General features: G+C 42.0%; 1 protein-coding gene across 1 annotated transcript in view; it reads left to right on the top strand.

Annotated features, from left to right (window-relative positions):
- The window catches only part of LOC149282008 (serine/threonine-protein kinase WNK4-like), a 105,413-nt gene extending 86,573 nt beyond the window's left edge, over positions 1-18,840 (top strand). The window contains exons 6-15 of the mRNA XM_089498680.1: positions 8,796-8,884; positions 9,840-10,059; positions 12,730-12,876; positions 12,970-13,081; positions 13,304-13,443; positions 13,615-13,691; positions 15,113-15,254; positions 16,400-16,516; positions 18,019-18,046; positions 18,518-18,840. Of these exons, the coding sequence (XP_089354806.1) occupies positions 8,796-8,884; positions 9,840-10,059; positions 12,730-12,876; positions 12,970-13,081; positions 13,304-13,443; positions 13,615-13,691; positions 15,113-15,254; positions 16,400-16,516; positions 18,019-18,046; positions 18,518-18,840 (1,395 nt within the window). The remainder of the gene's footprint in view (positions 1-8,795; positions 8,885-9,839; positions 10,060-12,729; positions 12,877-12,969; positions 13,082-13,303; positions 13,444-13,614; positions 13,692-15,112; positions 15,255-16,399; positions 16,517-18,018; positions 18,047-18,517) is intronic.
- Positions 18,841-24,250: the final 5,410 nt, after the last annotated feature.

Raw genomic sequence — 24,250 nt, 5'->3', positions numbered from 1 at the left:
CTATAGTGGATAACCAGAAGTACCGCTCATCCAAAATGTCCACTTCACGCATACCCAGAAACACAACTGTCGCTGCAAGAAACCAGCACCCTTATATGCAGGGCCGAATTAAGAGCATCAAGGGCCTGGTGCTGAGGATTTTGGTGGGCCTTTTTATGGAAATAAATAAAATAGAATAGACAAACTCATTGGCATCCATGTGTACTGGATAAATATGACATCAGTGCAAGACAGATAATATATGATAGAATCTTATTTTACCCCCTTGTGTATCGCACCCAGCCAGTACTATGTGTATTTATGCCCCGCCTTAGAATTGATTTATGTAATGGCCCCAGTTGTCCCCCATGTGTACTGATGCCGCCAGCCCAGAAACAATGCTGCCCTGCTATATAGAGGAGTCTATATATGCCCAATACTGCAAAGCTAGTCAGCAATATACGCCTTGTGAATTAATGCCCCCACACTCTTGCGTATTGCCCTCCCCTTTAGTATTATGTCAGCCCTTGAACCCAGATTGCATCCACAAGACCTGCCTAGCACCCAGATTGGAAGCATATGACTCGCCATCTTTGCCCCCAAAAAGCCTCCCTGTGGGATCCTAGCCTCAAACACCCTCCCTGTGCCATGCTTCTCCCCTACTTAAACATCCATGCTATCACACACATATTCATTCCCTCATTCACAGATACTCATTCATTCCCTCAATTACACATCCTCCCCCACTCCCTTACCTGAACTGCAGATCTCTCGGTGCCCCTCGCAGACTCCCAAAGGGACCTGCTGTTTCTCTCTGTGTTGCTCGCACTCTGTGCAAACAATTTCTCTTGCCGCACAGGGGAAGCAGGAACGCAGCAGGGTCATGTGATTGCGGTTACTGCAGGCTTTTGCCACTGGCCCCCAGACCAGCCGGACCCACTGGAAAATTTGACTGACTTATTTTGCCCTGACTGAGCCTATTTTAAGGTAGGGGCCAGGAGCTGTAGCTCTATCAGCCCCTACGTTAATCCGGCCCTGCCGAGTCCCTGATGCAGATATATGAAGCCAGCAGACACAGACGCTACCACTGAAGTAGATGTGCACAAGTTAGCAACAGACAAATAAACATAAATATGTAGCACAAGGTACATAAATGTTAAAAAAACAATGGTTTAAAATACAAACGTGAAAATAATACTTATCTTTCTGGGAGCAGCAAAGAAAGAGGATTTATGGATGTTTGGGGGGTTTATATATACCGTATTGGCTCAGATATAGGCCGCCCCCGTATATAGGCCGCACCCTAAAAGTTTGGTGCTTTTTTAAAGAAAAAGTTTTTTTCTTTAAAAAAGCACCAAAAAAACATGCTGCCACTCTGCCCCCCCCGAGATATGCTGTCACTGTCCTCCCTCCCCGAGATATGCTACCACTGTCCGTCCCCCCCCTGAGATATGCTGCCACTGTCCCCCCCCCCCCGAGATATGCTGCCACTGTCCTCCTCCCTCCCCGAGATATGCTGCCACTGTCCTCCTCTGCCCCCCGACTTACTGGAGCTGACTCCCGGGTGTCTTGCGAGGCCGGCGGGGGACATCTAAGCAATACGCGTATGCAACTTCCGGTGCCGGATGTGCCGGCACCGGAAGTTGTATACGCGTATTGCGTAGATGTCCCCCGCCGGCCCCGCAAGACACCCGGGAGTCTGCTCCGGTAAGTCAGGCGGGGGGCCAGAGGTAAAACGCATCGTGCGGTTAGACAACCGCACGATGCGCTTAGACAACCTCCCGTGCCGGCACCCCCCCCGTGGGAAGTGCTGGCAGGGGAGGCTGTCTGAGCGTATCGGGGAGTAGGATGCAGGTCCCCTGCACCGCTGCGGGGGATCTGTATCCTAATCCCGCTGCTTGCCCGGCGCCCGGGACTGCATGTCCCGGGCGTCGGGCGCTATATCCGAGCCAATACGGTATATATATATATATATATATATATTATTGGTGCATTGAAAATTATTTAACTGTCAAAATCTTTTAACTATTTAGTAGTTGTATAGTTTTTCTTTGATGCTTTTGGGAGTAGTAAAGGAAGTTATAGCATAATATGAAACCTTCTGTCTTGTGATAAAATTTGCTGGGCACACTCTTTATCTAAAACAAAATTAGCAAATTTTGTTAAATTAAAGTATGAATCCTATTACACAAGTCTCCTCCATAACACTGTGAAGAACTTGTACCCAGGAAATATTTAAAAAATATCTTAGAAAAGAAGAAAGAGGGAAGAAAGAAAGACTTGGGTCAGAAAAAAAGTACGTCTATATTTGCAGAATATTGCGGCTCCGACAGTGACAAGACCTGACAAACAGAAGTTTGTTGGTCACGTATGGCTGATAAAATCATAACTTTTAGCTGCTTCTTACCGTATTTATAAAAAGTATAAAATTTTTAACTAAAGTTGAAGGAGTTAAGAAGCAAAATTTTATCATCTTATTACATTTTTGACAAAACAGCTAGAAATCTACTAGGCATTGTCTATTTTTCTGGCAGTGAAATGGTTCAGTACATACTTGATCTTCTCCAAAGCCTTTCATAAACAAACCTGCCTTGAGACATTTCAGTAATTGCCTACTTATGCAATAGAAGCTTTTATGCTATATATTTTTGATGCAATTAACTTTACAGACTGCAGTATTAAGATGTAGATATGTATTGCTGCCCAGTGATTCAATAGGAAGCAGTAAGGACCAGTCTAGGGCTGATTTCTTCTAAATTTGGCACTTACACAGAATCATTATTGGAACTTGAGTAATTAACTAATCATTAGTTTCTTGCTCCTAGTATTTGACAGCAGCAGTCAAGTCTCACTCTGTATGTTGTTCCTGCTTAGACTAGATCTGTGAGGAAAAAATTATGTGCAGATAGTATTTATAGTACGGGGGCTTTTTCACCGAATGTAACATATGTTCTCAATTTATTCAGTTAAACCAAGCAATACATCTGGTACTGGTATGGTTTGTATACCAGGATTATTATGCCCTACATACACTTATCAGCCATAACATGACCACTGACAGGTGAAATGAATAACACCGATAAATTTGGTTATCGTGGTACATGTCAGTAGGTAGAAAAGTGAACATTTGACAAGGGCCAAAATGTGATGGCTAGATGACTGGGTCAGAGGATCTCTAAAATTGCAGTTCTTGTGGGGTGTTCCCGGTCTGCAATGGTCAGTACCAGGCCCAGACTGGGACAAAAAATAGGCCCGGGCATTTAAGACTGAGCAGCCCATTTTTATTTATTTATTTATTGTTAAAGCCCACCCTTCATGTACCATCTTTGCATTTCCCCAAATCACTTAAACATTCATGATAGACACAATCACTTACAGTTACTCACTCATTCACACAAATCATTAACACATATTCATTAATGCAGTCTCACAAATCATTCAAGCAATTCTTCCACACATGAATTCATTAATACTCATACGCATTCACACAATTCATCCACACATTTATTCATTCATTCTCGTACGCATTCACACTACCCCCTCTCCCCATCTACCCCTCCCCTTCTTATCTGCCCCTTCTAAGTATGTTCCCCCTTCTATGTACCCCCTTCCCCACTTCTCAATATGTACCCCCTCTCACTATCTATCCCCTCTCGCCCTTTCTATCTAACCCCTCTCCCCCCCTCTCACTGCACCCCCCTCCCTCACCCTACTTACCTTGTTGCCGGAGTAAGCAGCAACTGCGACCGGGCCCGCCACTCTAGGGGGCCGGGCAGCCCCCACCAGGACCGGCCTTAGGGGTGTGCGGCCGCACAGGGCTTAAATTAAAACATCGGGTTTTTTTTTAAACTTTATTTAACATCCTCCATGTTAAATAAAGTTAAACAAACTTTATTTAACATGGAGGATGTTAAATAAAGTAAACAACCCCCACCCCCGATGTTTTAATTTAAGCCCTGTGCGGCCGCACACCCCTAAGGTCGGCCCTGGTGGGGGCTGCCCGGCCCCCTAGAGTGGCGGACCCGGTCGCAGTTGCTGCGAGCTTAAGGGGCAGGTGCCCCTTATGTCCTGCGTTAATGCGGCCGTAGAGGCCGCATAGGCCCAGTCAGTCCGGTCCTGACTGGGCCTATTTTAAGGTAGGGGCCTGGGGCTGCAGCTCCATCAGCCCCTACGTCAATCCGGCCCTGGGCCGCCCGGCCCACCGGGCAAATGCCTGGTGTGCCCGATGGCCAGTCCGGGCCTGGTCAGTACCTATCAAAAGAGGTACAAGGAAGGTAAAGTGGTGAACAGGCGACAGGGTCATTGGGTGGCGAAGGCTCATTGATACATGTGAGGGGGCGAAAATCCAACAGACGAGCTCCTGTAGCTCAAATTGCAGAGAAAGATAAGCCACTAGAGTTTGATTGAATTTTACTAGGTAGATTTACAGCTGCTATCTGTATTTAAGGTTGTTAATAAATATACATACGTCAACTTTTGTACAGTGGTGTATATATATATATATATATACAGTATCTGACAAAAGTGAGTACACCCCTCACATTTTTGTAAATATTTTATTATATCTTTTCATGTGACAACACTGAAGAAATGACACTCTGCTACAATGTAAAGTAGCAAGTGTACAGCCTGTATAACAGTGTAAATTTGGTTTTCCCATCAAAATAACTCAACGCACAGCCATTAATGTCTAAACCTTGGCAACAAAAGTGAGTACACCCCTTTACTACCATAAAGTTTGACAAAGGCTGATGGTAGAACTAGTGCATGAAAATGGTTAAAATACCAGCATTTGAGATGCCTTGGGGCCTCTAGTTTTTAAAAATATATGGTTTGATTGAAGATACTCGAAATAGCACATGGGGCAGGATGACCAGCTTTGGGGAAAAATTGGTTTTGAAATAGCAAAACACTACTGGTACTTATTGCCCCATAACGTGCAGAAAAAAGCAAAAAAACATAAAATCATTGGGTATTTCTAAACTCAAGACTAAATAGTATTTAGCAGTTTTTTTCATTAGTTTTTGCAGATGAGTAAAAGTTTATAGTAAATTAGATGATATGATAAAAATAATGGTATCCCTGTTTGTCCTGAAAAAAACAATATATAATATGTGTTGGAGCACGAAATGAGAAAGAAGAAAATCACAGCTAAACAGCAGCACTGAAAATTTTTTAAAAGAGACATTGTCCCAAAATGTACTACTACTACGAGTAAGAAACAGTCTTGTCATTAAGGGGTTAAATATATATATATATATATATATATGAATTTAAATGTGCTATGAGTTAATTTTACAGTGCTATGAGTTAAATACTATATCTATTCTTCCTATTTCAGATTATTTTGTTATATATAAGATTAGGTGTGTTATTTAAATTAAAAAAAAAAACTTGGGAAAACAAAATCAGTCATAGTACATCTACTTCTGTAATATAAGGTAGACTTATTTCTCTGTAATGGTTTCCTGTATGAACAAGTAGGCAGATGTAGAACACTCCCTCTCACTCTCCAATGATGTCCTGCTCTGAAATCCATGAACTGCGCTATTAACTAGGGCAACACAAGCTGTGCATTCATCCCGAGCTCCTGGGTGCCAGAGAAAATAAACCAGGGTTAACTTAAAAATATTGTTTACAGGGCCTGTACTGACTGTGCTGTTCTCTGAATTATCCAAGGACAAGTGAGGTGCAGAAAATTTGAAGGCCACTTCTTGTCATTTGCTTAGTAGTTTGTAAGTGGGCCTGTACACAGAAAATACATTGATGCTGACATTTTGTGACCACATAAGTATATATATATATATATAGTGATATAATTTCTTATTCTCAAAATGTTGAAAGTGTGTAAAGCATATTTAGGTTTAGAATCTGAGCTATCATATACGATATAATTTAAAAACTGTAATGTGTTAAGTAATTAAATGAAACTCAGTTAAATAAGCATAAAAACGAATTAAGATCTTCTTGTTTTTTCTAAAAGGAATGTGCAGCGATTCTTAACAAATGGATCTTATTTGTTAAACCTGTAGTAACAAATTTGTTTTAAATTATACATTACAGTGTCATTATTAGGGAAGTTTAGGTAGTGTTGTGGCAACCTGTGTTTAATTAGTTTAAAGAGTTGAATATGTATTACAGTTATTGTTTTAAACATTTTATTGTGATTGAATCAATAATTTTGAATTGTGTGCTTTGCCAATTAAGACAGATACATTTCTGGCATGCAGCCCTGTTAATATACATAATTTCTGAAACCTGTTTCAAAAGGAAACCTACATGGACTTCTGCCAAGACAGATTTGTTGCAAGCATTTCAATTAAATAACCTTGATGTAATTACTTGAATGGAGTTATAATATTTCTCAGACATAATGCCCACAAATGCATCACAACTATTAGGACACCATATCAAACACCCACAAGATTATATTGCTTCAAGCAAATATGGTTTAATGTATATACTGAAGGGTGTGTAGCTCTGAGGTGATCAGCTCTTCTATTCCAGGTCTTCTGTTTTCAGCACAGTATTATAGCTCCTTTCATTGGCACGTTCCCTGCTTTTCCCACAGACAACTTCCAGTACAACTTCCAGTAAAAAGTAGACAATGGACACTTTATTGGGGAAAATATGTCAGGAGTCTGGGCACGGGCAGACATAAATGAGGTCATGCTAGCCGATGTTATACAGCAAAAGGGCAAAACACAGTACTCAAATATTAGGCAGAGTCATACCACAGTACATTCCAGGGTCAATAGACATAATTCATCTCAGGCAACCAGGAAGTTGTTGGACACCAATACTCTAGCCAGGATATTTGGGAGCAGCCCAATACAAAGGCCTTGGCTACTACCTCCTGTAGGTCTGAGGCAGAAGCCACCCTATGTAGAATCCCGTGAGGCGCTTAGATCCAGAAATAACGAGGATTGTAGATGATTCACATCCTTCACCAGTTATATAAAGTTACTATGTTGTGCGTGCATATAATTAATCAGTAAAACAACTTATTGTTTAGAGACAAGTTTTGTATTCAAGACACTACACTGTGTCTGGAGCATTCTGTCTTCACTGCTTTGTCGCTGGTTCAAATCATGCACTTTCCGACAGCAGTGGTAAAGTGCAAACGCACCTCAAGGGCAGAGATAAGGCAGCCAATGGGTGAAATGCCTACTTCATCAGTGACCAGTGGCAGAGTCTCCATTTTACTCCATAGGAAAGCATAACCAGTCAGAAAAGTGTTGTGTTGTGCTATGAGAATTTGTGGCCAAACCACCTGAAGCTGATCCTGGGACACATCTTTACTTGCTATACATACGTGCTACCACTCCCCTCATACATCCACAATGCTGCCTCTGTTTTGTGACATACTGTCTCTGAGCAGGGCTTTTGATTTAGTTTGTGTGATGGAGTAAATTAGTTTAGACTTGCAAAATGGATCCATTCTTCCTTAGGTGAAGTTGTTTTCTTATTTCATTCGATGTAGGTTTTTATTAGCTTCTCAATTCTACTACTACAAACCTGTTTTAGACATGGAGTTGAGTCTTAAAACCTGCTATTGTGGACTAAAACTCCCATCTTCCACATCACTGGTTTGGCTAAGGATGATTGATGTTTTAGTCCCCAGAGGTTCACCTTCTAATTTTTAATGTAGTGTGTTTTGTGCACTTGTTATGGCACAATATTTGATCCCTTGTTTTGTTCCAGCCTTCTGTCCATCTGAGATCAGCTACCGACATGCAGACACAGTTTTCCCCCTTTTCATGGCATGGTATAGGTTGTCATAATAGGTTGCCTACTCCATGCATCTATAACTACCAGCTGCTTCTAGTCTCTGAAAATAGTGGAGAAAAACAACCCGTTCTGTATCATTTTCTGTCATTCAGCTGGGGGTTGCATGTTTAGTGTGAGTATATGTGCCATACGTAACAAGAAGTGTTGAGTTTAAATGTAATAACATGAGCCTTCTGACTCAGTGGGGAGGGGTGTACCTAGAAACCACAGGGTCTCGTTGCAAAAAGTCAGAAGGCAAAGCTAGATATAAGATAAGGCCATGGACTAAGGAAAGTATTCTGAGGATGGACAAAGAGATGCGCCGATTAGTTCTTATCTGCCGTAACTTTCTATGTTTCTTTACACAGACCTTCATGCTCACATGCACTTATACATGACGTTTATGCTCACATACATACCCCCTTCTCCTGCAGCTTTCGGTCCGGCTACATTCACACGGTGAGAGCAGCTTTGGTTTCACAGCAGGGTCACAGGGTTCCTGTTTTCCCATGTTGGTTGAAAATTGTTCAGAAAGAGCTCTTCTGAGCCCAGTCCAGGTTGGAAGGGCCTTTTTGAATAGTTTTGAATTGGCACGGGGGGACAGGACACACATGCAATCCCTGTAGTTACGACAACAGGGCTTAGTTCCTGCAGACTGACACGGGTGGGAGGTAGCACCTTACTGTGGGAACTGATTATTTATATATATATTTATTAATTTTTAAATAATGCACCTCACTGTGCAATATTTTAAAACACTATTTTCATGACACCACAGTACCACTGACACACACTCACTCAACACCGTATACTTACATACTTACACATACTTTCCCCTGCTCTTCTTCCTCTCCCAGTAGCCACTAACCATAGGTTCACTGCTGACAGCATTCAAACTCATGATAGTGTACACTGACATCCCCACACAAACATGCTAACACCAAATACACAGGATATTTATTTTCCAGTACAGGTTTGCATTCCAATGAAAGGGTTAATTTGCCAAATCAAGGTAACCTAACATTGTTTTTCTTCATACTCCCTAGGGCATGAAGCCAGACAGTTTTTATAAAGTTAAAGTCCCAGAGCTTAAAGAGATCATCGAAGGATGTATACGCATGAACAAAAATGAAAGGTAAAACTCAAAGGGTTGGATTAAAGAAGATCAGTTATTACTTAGACTGACTTGATAGGACAATCGTTGTTAAGTTTCAAGCAAGAAGTGCAGAAGACAAATATGGGGGTTGGTCCAGAGTACAGCAGGGATAAGGAATATAATATAAAAGATGAATAGGTCTTGCTTGTTCTTAAATTATTCTTCTATGTAATTAAAGTAGTTCTTGAATTCAGATAAATATCAGAATAATATTTATCTTCATCCAATGAATCTAAATTCAAACAGGACCTAAGAGAAAGAAAAAAATAATTCATTAGTGTAGTACAGTAGAACATGCACTCAATTCTTTAAACCTTTTTTCACACACCTGTTCTGAACTTTGTATATCCTGGTTGGTCTTTCCCAATTTCTGTTTATTCTTCTTTTCAAGTGTGATTTCTCTTTACCATTTCATACTTTCATTTACCATGTCATACTTTCTTTTGAATCACTACATGCCCCTAAGTCTCTCATGCTCTTTCACAAACACTCCCTGAATGTGCATCAGGGTGTTAGTATATTTAATAGTGAATATCTCTTCATGTAAAAGCTGCCAAGATTTGGGGACAAACTCTCCATAGAAATTAAAATGAAAACATTCACTTAAAATTACAAATTTATTCCCAGCTCTGCCTTATTTTTAGAACACAGCCTCAAAAATGAAGAAAAAAATATTAAAAAGAGAAATTGCGAACTAAAACTTAACATAAAAAGTATTTATCTGTATCATATAATCTCTATTTAAATCACTGATATACCGGTACTCAAAACAGTTCCAAAGATACGTTCAAATCAGCTGGACTATCCTGTAATATTATCAGCTCTGATACTAAAAAAGTGTTTTACCGTATTTCCAATTGTTTAACAACCTGTAAAAGAAGAAAAGAACGCATGACATTTTGTTTCCAATTGTTTTAATAGTTTGTTTCCACAGATACACCATTCAAGACCTTCTCGAACACTCCTTCTTCCAAGAGGACACAGGAGTTCACGTAGAATTAGCAGAGGAAGATGATGGCATGAAACCAGCTCTGAAACTTTGGCTGAGAATGGATGACACAAAGAAGCTGCATGGCAGATACAAAGATAACAATGCCATTGAATTTTTGTTTGACCTATACAAGGATGTTGCTGAAGAAGTGGCCCAGGAAATGGTAAGTGGATAGTAAAAGTGCACAAACATATCAAATGGCTATGCCCCATTATCCTCTGCAGCAAACTTTACTTTCTCAGCACATGGGATCATGAGGGTATATGAGGGGAGGACAACATCACAGTTCACAGTTCTCAATAAAAAATATTGAGTTAGCATTGGCTGAATGTTAACCCTTAGAGTCCCAACCACATATGGGGTACATGGTTGTCCAAGTGTACCCAAGAGGCCAACTGTGTGCCGTGTATGTGGTGGCATTCTGGACCCTTCCACTTCATGATCACAAAGCAATCATAGAAAAAAACTTTCTGCAGTGTAGTAAGGGCTGCCAAGAAGCTACTGAAACAGTTGGCAGCCTTATCCCTTACCCTTGCTTAAATCTTATATGTCTTAAGTCTACATGTGAAACGTATATCTTATGTTAACACAAGGAAACTTCATGTTAATATTTAACAACTTCTTCACCCCAAATAAATTAATAAAATGTTATCCCTGAATAAATCCATTTATTGATTGTTCTTACATCTCTACAAATTATTAATAACATATAGTTGTCCATAACTTTAGTTAGAGCAGTTTGGCGTTTATGTGACTTTTATGTGCTGTGTTGGATGCTATTTCTTTTAGTAGGCCAGTTAGCAGAGGGAAGGCGACACAAAGATTGGGACTCTAGGAGGTATGTCTCTGTCCTACAGCTATTTTCCAGACATGGATATAAAAACACTCCAGCCACCCTTCAACTGTTTAAGAAAACTCTTTTATATATTAAAACATAAATGCAAAGAATACAACTACTCCATATAACAAACACCTATAATTACTTGTATACATAGAAAAACATCGTAAAACAAGGGGTATATAAGGAAAACAGAGAAAAGTAGGACATGGTTTTTCCATTGCAGTAGGAATGTGGGCAGTGAAATAGGGCCTTGGAGAGTTTGTGTTTGCGTTTGTTTTAAGCCGCTTGCAGTACAAATACAAAATGTATATATCTATGTACCAGGGGAAATGTCACATACAGTATCACTCACTCATTACCCTGAACTGACAATTTATTACTGGAGCCAATGTGTAAGATGTTCAGTAAAATAATCTTAAAACATGATGAGGACACCGTGGTTGTCCTGGTATTCCACTTTTTTGCCTTACCCTGTCTGTAATCAGCATCATTCGTGGCTGGCCTGCTTGATTAATTAATTGTCCGGGTAATCCACTTTTTTGCCTTACCCTGTCTGTAATCAATCAATCATGCATTTGTATCACTCCTTTGTTTGTCCTTTGTGTGCCACTTTTCACCCAAGTGCCAGTTTTCCTAAGTGCCACTGTTTGGGAGTTTACCCAGGCAGTTCACCAAGGAGGACAACAAGGGTGGACAAAGAGAAACCTGGAGGCTCCCTGCAATCAATACGCCACTGAATTGTCAATAAGTGATGCCTACTGCTTATTGTGTTTGCTCCACCACCACTCCATTCCCATCACCATCTGTCTCCAGTTACCATGCTCACAATCCTCTTGTTCCTCTTTTCACTGTCCTCTATTATTAGTAGAGCAGTTATCTCTCTCCAGCCACCAGCACCTCCACACTATGTCTGTATTGCAGAATTACTTTCTTCTCCTCTTCTCTCATCCCAAGCACCTCCTCCCTTTCTCCCACCTCCCCTCACTCCCAGCAATCTCTCCACTCACACAAGTCCTATTCCCACCTCCTCTCACTCTCTCTTCTGCTTCTTTTAGCAGCTGGGGATATTTCCCTAAATCCTGGCCCTCCTGTGGTGCTCTCTTCCCTATCCTCTCCCATTCAACATTCCAGAAACTTAAATAATCTTGTCCACAAACCCCGCTGCTCCTCCTACCCCCTTTTACCGTTGCACTCTGGAACGCACGTTCTGTCTGTAACAAACTAACAGCTTTACACAACCACTTTACTTCTAGTTCCCTGCACCTTCTCGCTCCAACTGAAACCTGGCTAACCCCTTGTAACACCACTTCTCCTGTTGCTCTCTCCTATGGTGGCCTCCACCTCACTCACACTCTTAGATCTGATGACAGGAAGGGTGATGGGTAGGCTTGTCTATATGTCAAACCTAGGCCTTTGTATATCACATGGGCTTGCTTGTTCCCCTAGTTAAATTTCTAGGGAATTCATCCCTTTAGTTCCTACATTATTGCTGACTTTGAGCTGGCTGCACTTGCTGTTAGTCTATCTATTTAAACTACACTAATAGTCAATTTTCCATTGTTCAAAACAATATGTATTGATTGATTCTAATACATCTACCAACTACCAGCATACTAGTACTCAAAATTATTGTGATAGATCAAAGGAATTGATCTCTTTGTTTCTGTAAATTCCTCCATTTACCTCTGTTCAGTAAAATATTATTTGATCTTTGACCTCCATATAATATTTAACTAACTTGCAGAAAATAAACAGAGACTTTACACCATCCTTTAGTGTGCTCCAATGCATTCTAGGCAGATTATTATTATGATTTATTGTGTATAGCACCATCATATTCCATAACGCTGTACAATGGGTAGACAGGATATAGCAACTAGTGTATAGCATAACAACAGCCGAGAAGGGCCCTGCTCAAATGTGCTTGCAATGTAGATCTATTGTTGTGTCTTCAATAGCAATGCTAAATTACTTTCACATTATGTTCCCTAGGTGGTGCTTAATTTTGTGTGTGAAGCCGACTACAAGCTGGTTGCAAAAGCCGTCCGTGACCGGGTTCTTGCCATAAAAAGAAAGCGAGAGAAAGTAAGACGGGCTCAGGAGGATTTGAAAAAGAAAGAGGAAGAGAAGCAGCATAACATACTTAAACTTCTTGAGCAGCTGAGATGCTCCCAAAGTTCCAACACAGCACTAAACCCTGATGTATCCATGGTGTGCACCCTCCACACTTACCCTAACTCTGTTGAGACATGTAGTGGAACTTTCCTCCCTGAACCAGAGGAACCAGAAGCAGATCAGCATCACCCCTTCAACTTTAGACACACATGCTCTTCTTCTGTAACATGTAAGCATTAAAAATTGAATTACCAAACAGTCTACAAATATCTATGCAAAGCCCTATGGCACAAAAGGAGCAAGACAAATGGAATCAGTAATTTAATTTGACACAATATTTTAACTCAAGTTGGACATTAAAGATCCCTTGTGTTTTGTTCAGAAGGCTGCAATGAAGACAGGGCTTGATGATAGTTGCATTTGACTGAATCAATATGTTTTTCTTATGCAGCAGACTGTGAGACAGAAGGGGACCTTAGTTCATCTGGTTTCATGGAGTCTTTAGATGGTCCACAGATGCCTTCAAGTGGTGCATCATTAGAGAACCTCAATAGTCCTCTAAACACCCAACCTGAGATATGCTTTCCAGGTGTAAGTAGAGAAAAATGTTAGATGTTATAAACTCTGGTGCCATTAATTATTTACCAGCTTTGGCAAAAATATACATTTGAAAAGTTAATTTCTAAACCAATATGGCAGATATTGGTAATTATCACTTTTTAACCCTGAAGCAAAATCCTACTTATCTTCTTCTGACTTTAGAGCATTGCTGTGAGTGTGAACACAGAGCACCAGCGTTCCTCTGGATATCCCAGTGACATCATCTCCCCAGTAGACAGGTTAGTCTTTAAGTTTCCTATTTTACTGGTATGAACAGTTCCTGGTTTTTCTTATTCTTTTCAAACTGCCCCATTTGTCTACTCTGAGGAATTCTGTGTATGCACCAGGAGAAAGTTAAAAGAATTAAAAGAAATTTACTCATCAAGCTCCCATCTCTCACATTTTATCATCAGAACCAACAACCATCGGGCTTGTTTACCCCTAGCCAGCAGAGAAACACAGTCTCTCCATGTCCCATTTCACAATGACTGAACAACCCAATATTGGCCAAAATTGTATAATTCTTATTATGTAATGTTTTTACAACAATATTGAATATTAAGATTATTATTTTTATACTACCAGTGTCCACTAGTTAAACTACATATCGTCTACACTGCTTACCATTTTTGTTTTTACTAATAATAGACAAGGGCATGCAATATTTTTCTATTTTTCTACTTTAAAACTTTCTATGCTGTACATGCTTTATAGGGAGCATAAAGACAGAAATATGACTGAAATTTAGATCATAATAGTTAACAATAAACAGGCTATTGCATCCAAATCAACTTGTAAATGCATTATCCCTTAAGTTGCTTACAAGGCTGTCAGGTGCCACGTGGGCCAACCTTCACCCATTTTACCAACATGTACTATATCTATTCTCTATAACCAGAGGGCCTGATGATAGTCCTCCTGTTTCCATACGTTGTGTGTGGTGGCGTAGGGGATTATAAAATAATCTCTAGGCATATAGTGCCCAATTAAACCCTTTACCACCCAACCTATGATTAGTGAGAGGAGGGGATTAAAATAGCACAAAAAACTATAGAAGGTACCTCCCCTTACACCACCCTGCTACCATCCAATAACCGAAGGGGATTAGGCATAATTAAAGTTGCATTAACACTTTGAGGAGGCATGGCCGCATGGAGTCCACTCATACCTTTCCCCATTACCCCATCACTTGTCCTGAGGGATTAAGTTATCAAACAAAATAAATTTGGGATCACTGTCCATCACTCCAAGGGTGCTACTTGGGGTGGGTATTTTCCAGTGATGATCATTGAGAGAGTAGTCATCATCTTTGTCCTAAAGAAAAGGGCCAGTTGAAAAAGTTGAAACAAAATCCGTTCTGTGCTTGACTGCAGACAGATGATATTCTAAAATGGCCAATAATTGCATCGTAGCAAGTGGTGAGTGGAAGAATACTTTGATCCAAGTCAATAGATGATGCAATGCACAATGCATATGAAATGTTTTTACAAGTGTTAGAATGCAAGTGGAATATGGTCTTTAAATCCACTTTACTGGCACAGTAAAAATCATGTTTTAATTGAAGATTGCCGCAGAGCTGAACTTTATTTTGAAAATCAATGACTGCATAATTATACAATATAATATTTATAATGGTTTTTCTTATTCTTTTACTATTCAGTTATGCTTCAGATGTGGCCTCGGGACTGAGTGATGGATGTGAAGGGCTTTCAGCTAGTGAAAAGGGAAATAAGTCTCCTGTTAAAAAGACAGCTGCAAAACTCCTTCGACGTAAAGCAAGATCAAGGCTTCGAATCATCAATGTAAGACCTTAACAAGTCATCAATTAAAGGCTGATTATAATTTGATAGTGGACACAAATATCACTATAAACGGATAGTCAGAATCAGTACAGAAGTCTTATTATTATTATTATTATTATTATTTATAGAGGTAAAAGGAAGCAGAGAGATAAGGGGGTAGTTAGCCTTGTTCCTGTTCACCAATGCTTTATTATTCTCACAATGGGTTGAAGTAATATTGCATATCCACAGTTATGGTCCCCATTGGTACTATATTATCATAGCTGGTATTTCTCCAGGTTTTTACCGGAGACTCCAGGTGAAGCTCAGTTTCTCCTGGTCACTATGGGGAAACTTTGTGGGAGAGACGTTGTAGAACGTCCCGTTCCCCGCACACATCTCGTTCAACAGTGATGTGTTTCCTGCGACGTCTGTGATACCGCCCATTGTCATGATGCAAGCAGAGTAGGATTCATCTGCTGCAAATCCCCCATGGTGACCAAAATATTAAAGGGAAAGAGGAATTTGAGCAGAGCCAGCTTTGGCTTGCATTACACTAATCATCTATACTTTATTGTAGCATACACTTTAGGACTAATAATAGTAATAATAGTAGTGGCATAGTGAATAGCCATGTAGAAATAGTCACTACATGGTTTAAAGGCAGGGAAGCCTGTACTTTTTTAATGATACTGTATATCACTGCTTTTAACAAGTACAAGCAGTAGCTGTGGTTGTCTGCGTTCATCGAGCGGGCGTTTGCCGGCTGGCAGAGAAGAGAATTCCCCGCAGAGAATTCTCTCTGCCAGCCGGGGAAGGTATGCGCGATGCACGTAGACAACCTCCGCTGCTGCCAGCACTTTCGTGGGTGCTCTGTGATAGACGCCCGGTGTAAGTGCTGGCAGCAGCTGAGGTTACCAGACAGGAGGATCCAGGTCCCCTGCAGAGCTGCGGGGTATCTGGATCTTAGTCTCATAGTCAGACCTCATTTGAGGTCTGATTAGAAGACGACCTCGATTATAAGATGAAGGGTATTTTTCAGAGCATTTGCTCTGAAAAAACCTTGTCTTATAATCGAGCAAATACGGTACTTTCTGCATCTCATAAACCGCTGCAGTTTTTATGTTTATGATTGCCACCATATCTTGTTCTCTTTGTTGGCTCAGATTTCAGATAAAAGTGACAGAGTCGTGGAATGTCAACTGCAGACATATAACAATAAGATGGTCACCTTCAAATTTGACCTTGATGGGGATAACCCAGAGGATATTGCAATGGTTATGGTGAGTGACACAGTATTGTAAATGTGCTTTCATGGGGAGAAAAATATGGTAAGGAAATATTCGGAGATGGGGAGGCAAATAACCAGACCAGTAACAAATGCAATGAGCACATCTTTCTCCATTATTCATTATATTTTGAGTATTATTTAGTGTTACCCTGAGTCTGTAGCACTCTGTAGCTACTGTTAAATGTCATCCATCATTAAACAGCTAGTAGAGTGAGAATGACTACTTCATGATGATTGGTGGAATGTACCATAAGCAGCTGAATGACTTCTGATGCACTTAGCTGTACATTGCCTCTTAGTACCCAGGGGAGAGGTGTCAAAGCGGGCCAGTGCCGCCTGGGCTTTTCTGACCTAGACATCATGAGTCACTACCAGAATCTTTTACTTGTAGTTCAAGAGTATGTAGATTAAGGATTTTATGCATTGTTTATACCTTGTCTGAATACTTGATGTGAGCTGATTACTGGACCCCTATGCAGACCCCTTTTGGTGACTGTATATGATTTTAATGATTCAACTCCTGTGCCTGGTCACAACAGGGTTAATTAGTTAAGTATAACTTGGTATTTAGGTGTTAACAGTACAGATTGCTGTGCCGACTAGATAAGGCATCGCCCAAGCATATAAGTACATAATGGCGGAGAGCCATAATGGCATAAAGTGCATGGCCAGCACTGTAAGATGGAGGACTGGCCTACGACACCTAGAGATAACACCATGACGTAAAGACACTCGTCCTTGGAAAATCCCCGGCTATAAAAAAAAGCCACGGCCGCGACCACGAACTTTGAAGCCTCATCTTCTGTGTCAGAGATTACATGCAGGGGCAGCCCAGGGATCCTTGCATCCAAGACTAGTGGCTCTTCGAAAAAGACTGTTCTGAGGGGTTCCCCAGTCCCTGCTGAGTTGCGAGTTGATCGGCTAGGAGAGTGATAAATACTTGGCTTGTGATGTGTTACTGTATTTGACATTTGACACTATAGCATTGATTGCTGTGATATTGATATTGATTGGACTCTGGTATCAGGGTAGGACACAGGCAATGGAGAGTCGGGCAGGCACAGGACTGTAAACCTGGGCGCTCAGGGGAAAGGTACAGATAGGAACACAGTATGGAACACTGTGGGGGGGCATTGTGTTCAGCTGGATGTTATATAAGGCTGCCTGGGCGTAAAGGGGGCGGTGCTGGAACTGCACCCAGCCCTGCCGCAACACTAACGCCTCTCCTATGGAGGGTTACAGTTGGAGGCGCTGACGCAAGGTAGATACCTGACAGAACCCTCCGGCCAGGTGAGTCCTCCAGGCACACACAGGACCAGGATGTTCGGGATGATGTAATCTTAGTGGGGGCATAGAGATTGCCCACAGGTTCCCCACGATCATTCAGAGACGATGTACCCTTTCCAGTGGATGAGTATTTGAGGTGTCCTTTACGGATTCTTGAATCAAAGATAGTCTGGATCTCATATTCCTTTTCACCATCAATCTCAACAGGAGCAGGTGGCAAGGCATCGCCTCGTTTGTAGGTCAAGGGAGACGTGAAAGACAGGATGGATTTGGTAGGTATCAGGGAGTTGTAGGCGAACTGCCAAGGAACTGACAAAACAGAGGATAGTAATAGTCCGTTGTACCCAGGACTGAGTTTCTTTGTTGGGGAAGTAACGCGAGCCGGGACCCTGACACATCTCGTGTCAGGGTCCCGGCTCGCGTTACTCACCGGAATGCCTGCTTATCCGAAACAGCAGGTCCACGTTGCGTCTGACGCTTCCTCCTCCACTCGCAAAACACGCTTTCTGCTAGATGCGTGCACCCTCTCCCTCAACTTTATGCATTCCCCATCAAAAACGGCGGGGAACGTGCTCGACTGACGTCACGCACAGGGGGCGTGACGTCCACTAGCGGGCAATTTAAAAACTGAGCACTGAAATTAATTCAGTGCTCCATACCTCCATACCTTCTCATTTATGTTCCGTGTTGCTCTCCCGTGTACCAGACCCGGCTATCCTTATCGTGGTGTTGCTGTCCCGTGTACCAGACCCGACTATCCTTATTGTGGTGTTGCTGTCCCGTGTACCAGACCCGGCTATCCTTATTGTGGTGTTGCCCTCCCGTGTACCAGACCCAGCTATCATTATCGTGGTGTTGCTCTCCCGTGTACCAGACCCGGCTATCCTTAGCGTGGTGTTGCTGTCCTGTGTACCAGACCCGGTTATCCTTATTGTGGTGTTGCTCTCTTGTGTACCAGACCTGGCTCCAGCACTTACTGTCTACTACCTGCATACCAGTCTCCACCAGCATTTACCTGGGGCCACCTAAGGCACTTTACAAGATGTACCGTGGAAAGCCATACCTTGTCGCTAGGTTGCGCCATTTATCGGCATAAATCTTATCTCTGAGTTGTGCCCTTTGTAGGGTCCAGCGTATAAGCTTGAAGGAGCGTAGGAGAGACTGCAAACGTGTGGTTGCTGCAGGAACAGTGTTTGGTGTGGGTGACCTAACTAGATGATATACATAACTGGCATAACAAGGGAGAAAACCCCTTTAGATTTCTGTATCTGATTATTGTATTATGTTTGGCTGTGAGTAATAGATGTATTCAGTTGTCCTGGGGATGGGTCACAAAACACCGGAGGTACTGTTCCAGTATCTGGTTTGTACATTCTCTCTGACCATTGGACTGTGGATGTAATGAGGAAGACATATTCATTTTTATACGGAGCCCATGACAAAAAGCCTGCCAAAAGCGAGAGGTGAACTATGTGCCTCGGTAGGTAGTTATAGATTGGGGAGACCATGCAAATTGAATATTTCTTTAATGAAGAGTGTGGCTGTTTCAGTAGCAGAAGGCAGTTTCTTGGCTGGGATGAAATGTGCCATTTTTGTGATATTTATCAATGATAGCCCTGGACTGGAGGTAGCTCAACAATAAAATCAATGGCTTTGTCTATCCACGGATGTTTGGGTACAAGTAAGTACTGTGATAAACCTGCTGGCTTGTGTCTTGGCCCTTTGTTGATGGCACAAACCTGACAGGAGAAAACATGCTGTTATTGCGGGCCACCAGAATAGTCGTCTGATGAGGTCCTCAATCTTTTTTACACAGCCATGGCCGGATGTTAGGGTGTCGTGATATAAGTGGAGAACCTCAGGATGTACCTGTGGGGGAACATAGCTCAGTCCTTGGGTGGTATAGGAGACCGTTTCAAGGTACTAGAGGTAACATGACATTTGAGGCCTCTGTGGCGCTGGAGGTATGGAGTGCTTCCCATAACTGATGGGTAGCTGCCAAAAAATGACTCTTATTCAGTATGGTCTCTTCACCTTCTGGTTGTGTCTCAGGTGGTTTGGATATACACGATAAAGCGTTGGCTTTTCCATTTTTGGACCCGGTCTATAGGTGATCTGCAAGTGAAAAGGAATGAAGCGGCCACAGGATGCAGTGTGTTTAGTTGTCTCCTTGTCTTTGTGATAGTACAGCCCCTACAGACATCGCAGATGCATCTACCTCAAATATGTATGGTTTTAGACGGTCAGCAAACACCAGAATTGGTGCAGAGGTGAACATGTCTTCCAATCGATCAAAGGCCTCTTGAGTTTGTGTAGGCCAAATAAATTGATGGTTTTTTTTAGTCAAAGCGGTAAGAGGTTGGACAACTTTGGAGAATCCACATATAAACTTGCGATAAAAATTTGCAAAGCCGTTGAATCCCTTTCTTATTAGTTAGAGGAGGCCATTGAATGATGGCTTTTATTTTTGTGTCGTCTATTTGAAGACCTAGCGGAGTCAGAAGAAAACCCAAGAACTCTACTGTAGTTGTCTCACTGTATGTACTTTTCTCCAGTTTAGCGTACAATCTGTGTTCTTGAAGATGGGCACCTTACACATGTGCACACGGTGTTCTTCCAGGGAAGGGGAGAAAACCAGTATGTTATCAAGATATACCACCATAAAGATGTCAAGATGTCAAGATAGTCCCAAAATATATCATTCAAATAATGAGTTGCATAGTCCGAAGGACATTACAGTGTAATGTAATGCCAATAGCGAGAATGGAAGGCGGTTTTCCACTCATCGTCCCTTCTGACCCTGACCAGATTGTAGGCCCCATTCAGATCCCGATAATCCATGCAGGGATGTCGACCACCATCTTTTTCCCGACAAAAAAAATGCCTGCTCCTGTCAATGATGTGGAGGGCCATATGAATCCTTTCTTTAGGGCCTCATCGAGGTACTCCTTTAGGGACTGCAATTCTGGTCCGGATAAGGGATAAATTTGTCAAGGGAGCTCCGGGAAGCAAATCAATGCGGCAGCCATAACTCCGACGTGGGAGTTCATCGCCCCCTTTTTTATTGAAGACATTGGAAAATGCCAGGTAAACGGGAGGAATCAGAGGAACGGTCGTAGCATCAATAGGTGAATCCAAAGAAAGGAGTTGCCCCTGTGGTTGTTACGTGTCATTCAAACAGTGTTCTTTATAGTAGGAGGAGGAGAGAGACAGGGCTCCGGTGGACCAGTTAATACACGGGTTATGGCGTCTCAGCCAGGGAAGGCCCAGTATCAGCGGAAACAGGGGTGATTGAAATAAATCAAACCAAATCCACTTCTGGTGACCTGTACCCAGATGCGCCTCCAGTTTGATGGTTTCATGAGTTACTGGTCCAGAAGCCAGGTTCAGTCAACCAAATGGATATGAATAGATGTCTTTTTAGCTTGACTTGGGATCTGTAGATCTTTTTGCTCCTTGTGACGGTTCCTAGAGTCACCCTACCCCTCAGTTAATGTTATCCAGTGACATGAAGCCTTTTTGTTAGTTATTAATAAAAATTTATTTTATTGCCTTATTTCCTAATTGTTTACACAGCACAAGGTCTGGGAGATAATCTAATCAAGACAATGTGTATTCCTTATTTTAGTGGCGTCTGTATCCTTTTGTATTGTTAATCCCTTTATACTGCGCCAGTTGTCTCTGGGATGTAGATTGAGGGGGGCGGTTTGTATCCCAATATCTTCTTTTATGTTAATGTGTGTTTTGCTGGATATATCCAGCCGTCTGTGTCTAAAATAAATCAGTTCTCCTCTTGTTGTACCTAAAGACTAGTCTTGCCTGGTTATTTGGGTACTGGATAGTGATATCCCTTTACTTTGCTTGGGGATATTGCCTACAGATTGCGGGGAATTATTGTCCTGAAGGGAGAAGTCGCTTTTGGCGGAGAGGGACAACCTGAGGTCCCTGGTCGGTCCGTCACACTCCTGAATCAATCATGGCTGTGGTGGAAATGGAGTGATCAGTCTACTGGAGTAAAAGGGAGACATATAAATGAGGAGCTGTGTAGGACGGGCTCCATATGATACCATAGGGCATTTGGACAAGATATTACCTCCTGGTGTAGATGGGTGCTACAGTACAGACACAAGTGGTATGTTTGTCTCTGGGTGTGTTCCGGAGCAGTTATGGGCTCTTGGAAAAGCCCAATCTGCATAGGTTTCCTGTCTCGAAACAGAGGAAACAGAAAGCGGCGGCATTCCCATCTGGGTTGTATGTGGTGGAGGACAGCATCCCATAGTCTCCTGTCAATTTGTATGGATAGGTCAACAAGAGCCTCCAATGTAGGGGGCACCTTCCGGGTGTCTGAAAGACCTAGCCGAAACTGCTTGAGTAACGCAGCTTTATTACAGCCTGTCTCGACAGTAGAGTGACAGAGCTCAGTTACGTATTCCTCTGCTGGTCACTTCCCTTGTCGTAAGTGGCGTAGGTTAGACTAGGCAGTAGATGTTCTATGTGGGTCGTCTTATAGAGCTTCCATGGCTTGCTGTAAGGAAGCCCAAGAATCTAGGATTGGACTATGGATACGGAAAAGATGATGAGCCCAGTATTGGGGTTCGCCGGTGAGAAGAGTAATGACCATGTGGACCTTCACATATTCAGAGGAGTATGTCTTGGGTTTGAGAGAAAACATCAGTTGACAAGCAATTATGAAGATCTGGTATTGTGACCTGCCACCAGAAAATTTGTCGGTTCACGGTATACGGGGTCCTGAAGCTACAGCCCTGTTAGGTACAGCTATCAGAGGTGAACGTGGTACCGGCTCTGGGGCAGCATGTCTGGATCGTAGTTCGTATATTTGGTGACGTAGATCAGCCTGTCCGGCTTGTAAGATCTGGACGCTTTAGCATGTCAAGTTGTTGGGTCAGTGCCGACATAGTATCGACTATTGCTGCAGACTCCATGTGTGGCTCAGGTATTATGTAATGTCCTTTTTAAGGGGAGTTGTGGATTGAGAGCCCAAATGCAGGGGAATACCCACAATGCAGGAATACAAGGTAGAGTACGGTACTCACAGATCACAAATAGTTTCAGTGGGATAAAGAGGGACAGTCCAAGGTCACATAGGCAGGATGCAAGCAGGGGTTGAACAGGTGCAATCCAAGTTCACTGAGGCAGGCAGCAAACAATAGGTTAACAGGTTAAATCCGAGGTCACAAAGGCAGGCAGCAGGGAAAGGGTTAACAGGTACGGTCTGAGGTCACAAAGGCAGGCAGCATGCAAAGGGTTAACAGGTTTAATCAGAGGTCACAAGGGAAGGCAGCAGGCAAAGGGTTAAATATAAACAAACCAGGTATCAGGATAGGACACAGCCAATGGAGAATCAGGCAGGCACAAGACTAGAAACCTGGGCGCTCAGGGGAAAGGTACTGATGAGAGCACATTAGGGAACACTCAGACATTCACATGAGGGTCAGAATACCTGAGCACTGACATTGTGTTCACATGTGTTAACACAAACACAGCAGAAATGTTAAAACAGCCTCGACCAGGAATGGTAGAAAAAAACAGCCAGGTCCTAATATAAAGCACTTGTTCGACATGACACTATATCTGATATTGGAAAACTCCCTGATTTATTGTTTTTTTTCCGCTTAAAATTATACTGTAAGTAATGAAAACATATGCTTTTCAAAGTATTTTGTTGACACGGTCCACTCTTAAAATAGTATATTTCTTCATTATTTCTTCCATTTCCGGTACAGGTAAACAATGAGTTTATAATGCAGTCAGAGAGAGAAAGTTTTACCAACAGGATTCGTGATATAATACATCGTGTTGAGACATTATTGAAAAAGGAAACCACTGGAGACCAAGATGATGATGGCAATAGATTGACTACCAGTTCATCAGTGCCTTGTATACCTCCTATCATGGTTAGTAATTCAATATTGAAGTAACTGCAGTAGTACTTGACAAGAGATTACACAGAAGGGCACACATAACACACATGCAGTAATAATAATAGAAAAAAACTCATCCCAAGCAGACATAAATATAATGCTAAAAGATTCACATACCAAAATGGTAAATGACCTGTAGTTATGCTTTAATAGAAAAGTAGGTAGCAACAGATCAGCTCCCTTGAGAAAGGTGTGATCACTGGAAATGTTGGGGTGATCTCATGCATGTCTCATTTTATACATTTGTAGTTTTACTGGCTTTATGAGTAATATATATATACTGTTGCTATCCATCGATTTGTATTGTTATTAAGGTATGTCTGCATGATTTCTTTTTACATTGATCCTCTGCAAGCCCATATATACCGATCAGCCATAACATTATGACCGCCTGCCTAATATTGTGGAGGTCCCTCTTTTACCACCAAAACAGCCCTAACCCGTTAAGGCATGGACTCCACTAGACCTGTGAAGGTGTGGTGTGGTATCTGACACCA

This window comes from Sceloporus occidentalis, unplaced genomic scaffold, assembly GCF_023333645.1.
Source record: "Sceloporus occidentalis isolate IW3139 unplaced genomic scaffold, rSceOcc1.0.p SCAF_124, whole genome shotgun sequence".
NCBI classification, from domain to species: Eukaryota; Metazoa; Chordata; class Lepidosauria; order Squamata; family Phrynosomatidae; genus Sceloporus; species Sceloporus occidentalis.
This window is presented reverse-complemented; position numbering and strand designations above follow the sequence as displayed.